This window comes from Leucoraja erinacea, chromosome 2, assembly GCF_028641065.1.
Source record: "Leucoraja erinacea ecotype New England chromosome 2, Leri_hhj_1, whole genome shotgun sequence".
Lineage (NCBI taxonomy): Eukaryota > Metazoa > Chordata > Chondrichthyes > Rajiformes > Rajidae > Leucoraja > Leucoraja erinaceus.
Genome location: NC_073378.1, coordinates 15,929,462 through 15,935,461, shown reverse-complemented (window position 1 = coordinate 15,935,461; position 6,000 = coordinate 15,929,462). Strand labels below are relative to the sequence as shown.

General features: G+C 40.5%; 1 protein-coding gene across 1 annotated transcript in view; it reads left to right on the top strand.

The window, feature by feature from the left end:
* Positions 1 to 2,042: 2,042 nt before the first annotated feature.
* Positions 2,043 to 6,000, top strand: part of yme1l1b (YME1-like 1b) — a 41,834-nt gene continuing 37,876 nt past the window's right edge. The window contains exon 1 of the mRNA XM_055651993.1: positions 2,043 to 2,232. Within this exon, the coding sequence (XP_055507968.1) occupies positions 2,203 to 2,232 (30 nt within the window). The 5' untranslated portion in view covers positions 2,043 to 2,202. The remainder of the gene's footprint in view (positions 2,233 to 6,000) is intronic.

Sequence of the window (6,000 nt, the reverse complement as noted above, 5' to 3'; positions counted from 1 at the left end):
CAAATCTCTGCATAAGTTCTCATGCCAGTGGCTCCTATCAGCAGCTTGAAGTTTTGAGCCCTGCATTCATAAGCAAGAGTATGCACAGAAAATCAAGCTTTGTACCGAATTCAGGGTTTTCAATACTTTTGTGACAGAACTATTTTCCCTTTCTATTTCTTGGATATATGGTTTAAATACTTCCTGAGTGACTGAATGTATAAGAAGTCAATTTCATTGAGCTCTTTGAAAAGTTCATTAATTACATGGAGTGGTTTGTCCTCTGGTGAGACAAGACTTTGCCTTCCATCAGTGAGGAGGAGATTCACTGTGATGGATGTTTGTGTAAATTGTGTTGGTGTGTGTCTTGGTTCTTTTCTTGTATGACTGCAGAAACCAAACTTCATGTGAGGTTCAAATTACAAATAAATTGTATTGTATTGTATTGGTGAGAAGACTGACCTCAGGGTTGAAACGAATGAAGACGTGTGATATTTAGAAGTGTAAACAACATAGTATGTTGTGGGATAGCAATTTTCTGCATATAATATAAATTGCTCCCTCCGGTTCAGTTAGGACACATATATTTGAAAGTAGTAAATTTGTAAATATAGTTCTCAAAGTCAATGGTAGGCCAGTTATACATATTATTCAAAATGTGTCCTGTGAAACTTATGTGGATTAAGAATCATTGTGTTCTGGAATTCAATAAACTTTGATTGCAATCCACTGAATCCCCTCAGAATACTGAAATGCTAATGGCAATATTTTTATAGCAACACAATGGCTTCTACTTATAACCACTGGCTAGTAATGTATGTTATTGACTTCAATAAATTACAGAACAATGTTAATTAAATCAAGAAAAAGCACAGTTAGATAATTATTTCAATCTTCACTTGAACCTTTAAATATTTTTGGAAATAAAATATCTTTTTCAGAAAATGAAATTGCAGTTCATTAAATTGAAAACATTATTGTCATTTGAATGTGTAAAGTACTAATATTTTTTTCCTGCAGCAAAGACTCTTGATATGGATACAATTTTCATCAAAGATTCACAAAGGTTTTTTAAAATGTTTTAAAATGTTTTGCATTAAGCGCTCTGCTGGTATTGCCATCGTGTGCTTTTCAGAATGTACATGAACTTGTACATCAAAAACCTCTTTCTTTGCAACACATGCATTAACTCTACACTGTTCTCTCGTCTCCACTTTATAATCAAAACATATTTTTGGGGGAATTCTAAAACATGTGTACACTTTTGTTACAGCAATACATTTGGTCTTAATTGTTTACTGTGTATCGTGTTGTTACTTGCGAGCAAAGTACCAAGGCAAACTCCTTGTATGTATACATACTTGGCTAATAAAATGTATTCACTTCAAATTTATTCAATTCAATATACATTATTATTTATATGGTTATTTATATGGTTATTATATATACTACAGACACAAAAGGCAGGAGTAACTCAGCCAGACAGGCAGCATCTCTGGAGAGAAGGAATGGGTGATGTTTCCGATTGAGACCCTTCTACAGACTGAGAGTCAGGGGAGAGGGTCTAGAGATAGAAGGGTAAGATGTGAAAACGACAGATCAAAGCAGACGGTGATCAAGCAAATGTTGAATGGTTCACTGTTAGCTGAAGGGAAGGTGACAACGAGGCATACAATCAGTAAAATCGGTTAAGCAAGAGTCCCTTGAAGTTAGAGAAATCAAAACTAATACAGCTGGTGGGTTTTAAGTTGACCAAGCGAAACATGAGGTGCTGTTCCTGCAGTTTGCGTCGGGCCTCACTCTGACAGTGGAGGAGGCCCAGGACAGAATGGTCAGGGTGGGAATGAGAGGGGGAGTGAGCAACTGGGAAATCCCGGACTGAGCAAAGGTATTTCCCCCTGGTTGCATACGTTTTTTTCCCTGGTATTTCCCCCTGGTTGCATACGTCACTGGCGCGAGGATCGATTGCAATCGGTCTCAAGATCTTTGATCGGTATGACGTCAGGTACAGGAGGCCGACGATGAGGCCGTAACCCGGAAGCGGTCACCGAGGCCCGGATGGAGCCGTGAATGAGACGTCACAGAGAGAAGGCCATCTTCACCAGTGGCTGCGCTCGGCGGCCGTTGTGAGGGAGACGGGTTGATTCACGAGGCGGAGACAGACTGAGTCGAGTCGAGCCGAGTGGAGCCTCCGGCCGGAGCTCGCTTCGCACACACTTGGAAATGTTTTCACTCTCCACTTTCCAGCCGCAGGTAGGCAAGTGGTCGGAGGCATTGATGCGTAATTCGGGTAGGCCATGAAAGGCAGACATATTGCGGATGTGGAGCTCGGACTGCGGGTTCCGGAGCTATATTGTTGTCTGTTTAGCGCTTCCATCCCAAGAATTTCATTGTTTATATCGCCTCTCGTTGATGTAAAAATTCAAAATACAACTTGAGAGGTCTCGAAATCCCGTCCTACAAATATCCGGCAAACTTCGCTCAGATTCTTATGGTTTAGTAAGATATTTATTGAATACACCAGAGATTCAAATATTCAACTTCAAGGGCTCTAAGTTTGTTGAGCATAATTTTCAAAGATTGATGCCTGGTCCATTCTGCACAATTGTACTATGGTCCCCCCCCCCCCCCCCCCCCCCCGTTGTCTTGTATTACCAAGTTGAACAACAAAATGAACCAGAGTAACTCCGCGGGTCAGGTAACATCTGCCGAGGATTGTGGAGGCGATGGTTGGAGTGGGGGAGAAGTGGAGGGCGGGAAAGGCTAACAAGTAATAAGTGAATATAGTTCATTGGGATTTGATTTACAGGATGGATGAGGAGTAAGTGAAAGCCTGGAGATGCAAAAGGTGTCAAATATAGACAGAAGAGAACGGAAATTAAATGCTGGGGGGTGATATTCGGGAAAATGGTTGTACACTGGGTTGGGGGAGCACAGTGGAGAGGGGGAATGGGGGTTGTTTAAAATTGTTGAATGCTTTGTTTGTTGGGTTAAACTACCCGTGTGTAATATGAGATGCTGTTTCTACAGTTTGACAATGGAATAGAAAGATTAGTATGGGAATGGGTTAAAATGATTCGGAGATCCGGCAGGCTTTGGTGGATTGAGTGCAGGTGTTTGGTGAAATGATCACAGACTATGCTTGGTATTGCTGATGTAAAGGAGGCTACATTGGGAGCACCAAATGGAGTAGAAAAGGTTTGAACGTATTTATGTGAGCCTTGGTCTTGCTTGGAAGGACTGCTGGGATTCTGTGATGGAGGTGTATGAACAAGTGTTACATCTTGTGTGTAAAACAAAATACTTCTCATTTGTAAATTACTATTTCTCAATTGTATCTGTGCTCTGTAGTACTAAACTTTCCAGCAAGGAGAAACAGGCTCTTGAGAATTTATTGTCAAACTCCCTCAAATTTTATACTGAATCAACTCAATCTCAACTGTTACAACATTGTCATCATGCCAGCAATCAATCTGCTAAACTCTAAAGTCTGCTCTTTATGGATAAGGAAACAAACTGTACATAGTAGCATTGTTTTTTTTGGCTGACCACAACAATGCAAATCGAAAAACTTGTAGCTGCCAAAACTTGTGCTGATGTTCCACATTTTCATGCATGAATCTCCATCTGTCATCTTTTGCAATTGCTTAACTGACCTATTATACTTATGTAGCTGCTAAACATTATTTTAACTTCTGTGGGTGGTGGGTGGTGTGGGTGGTTGGGGGGGGGGGGGGGGGGGGGGGGGGGAGCTTGCATAAGTTTGCTTAATGTCCGATTGAAGTTCTTGATTTCATGGGATCATCCCCACCACTAGTTACCATTTTCCATCTTGTGAGAATCTGTTTATTGCTCTCTAACTAATTCTTAACTTGTTTACCTCTAATTTATTGAAGACTGAAAAATGTGTATGGTATCCTCTGGAACTCTTTGATCTACTTTGTTACATTCTGGAGAAATACTTGGATTTGTCAAAACTATTCCATTTATATTTCTATAATACCTCTGCTGAATTTTGTTGATGATTTTACTAGGTTCTCTTTTACAGCTTTTCAACATTTTGAGCTGCTGCTGGGGTAATAGCTGGCTATATTGTGAGTCTGTGGAATTCGCTGCCTCAGACTAGTGGAGGAGGCCGGTTCTCTGGATACTTTCAAGAGAGAGCTAGATAGGGCTCTTAAAGATAGCGGAGTCAGGGGATATGGAGAGAAGGCAGGAACGGGGGCTGATTGGGAATGATCAGCCATGATCACATTGAATGGCGGTGCTGGCTCGAAGGGCCGAATGGCCTCCTCCTGCATCTATTGTCTATTGATTATTGTTTATATTGAGTGACTTCGTTCTGTCTTGAAAGTGCATGTTTACTGCCCCTTAATTCATAAAATTCTGATAGATTTCCATTGGAGCTTACATTTCTTTGCAGCTCCCTTTTGTAATCCTTGGATCTGTGCAAGCTCGAGGAATTTGCATACTTTTGGTTTCTTTATTTTAATTGTGCTTTTTCTCTGCTGAAGTTATACTTTGTTCCTTACTCTCAGTTGACCCAAAATTTGCAATTGTGTTTGATTTGTCTTTAGTTGTGAAGCAGATGGTAATTGTTTTTATCTTTCTGCCATATCCATCTTTTGCACTATTCCTCCATTCTCTAGCTCTTAAAAATCCAGATGGATTTTTCAAATCTTGAATGACAATGAATATCGTTTGAACAGATGATGTGCTCTGAATGTGAAAGCCATTTGAGTTTAATCCCTTTGGACAATATATCCTACCGCCATCTGTAAGCTTCTGTTTTGTTTGAGTCCCAGTTTTCTGCTACATCCTTTCAATATGCTGGATTTGAATCTGCATTCAGAGAATTTCTATGGTCGTCCTTTGTCAATGACTAACTACAGGAAAATAACCATTGATTCATTTAAGTGACTAGTCTTGTACAGCAGCTGTCCTTTTTATTGCAAAATTTCTAATAGTTTTATCTTTGTAAAATGTTGATATTGTTTTGCAATATCAAAAATGTAGACATAAACTCGCACAAATGAGAGGGGGAAATCAGAAAATATTTCTCTGACCTCCAAGTGAAGAGACAACCAGTCCACTCATTGGACAAACTTTATACAGGTCATGGACTGAATTGAGATATTGGATCTGTTTGATTCAGTTTATTTTATTGTCACGTGGACCGAGGTACAGTGAAAAGATGTGTGAAAGGAAAAGTAATTAGTATTCCCCAGGGGCACATATTTCTGTGAAGCATACATGGGGCTCTAGTTACTGTTATTTAGCTGTTGTGCACATCAGTGTGCTCGTATGCCCAGTACAAGATTTCTAAAATGGATGTTTTCTCATGGGAAGTGGTTATCAGGTGGATAGAGCAAATGCTTCAATGATGTGTTGAAAGCTACTGAAGAAATGCAGCATCCCACCAGACTCTTGGTGAATCTCTTGTCTCTGGCCACCTCAAAAGGAATAGTATTCAGGATGATATTAGGACCAAATAATCCATGCATGAAAGCTCTGTCGAAAGAGCTTTCCACAAAGCCACCACAAACATTATCCACTGTCCTGCCCTGACAGGCATCTCCTGCCTCATCTGTTGGTTCCTACATTTGCATCAATGCCCATCTTGGAACCCCCAAAACCATACTGGAGGTCTGCCATCCTCAATTTCCAAGGAACTTGAGGGAGAAGTCTCTGGTATCAAATTCAAGGAAACCTTTGAGTGGTTGAATGCGATGGGGTGAACTGATATGTTGTAATGTCTAGATTAAGTGAGCTATCAATGGATTAAAGAGCATCTGAAATAAACCCCAATATTGGATTGAAATAAGTCACAGAAATGGAGTGTAGGCTGTCTCTGGTTTAAAAACTTTATCCCCATACTCCCAATTCCTCCGTCTACGCTGCATCTGCGCCCAAGATGAGGTGTTCCATACTAGAACATCTGAGATGTCCACATTCTTTAGGGAATAGGGGTTCCCCTCTCCCTTCATAGATGTGGTCCTCACTTATGTCTCCTCGGTACCC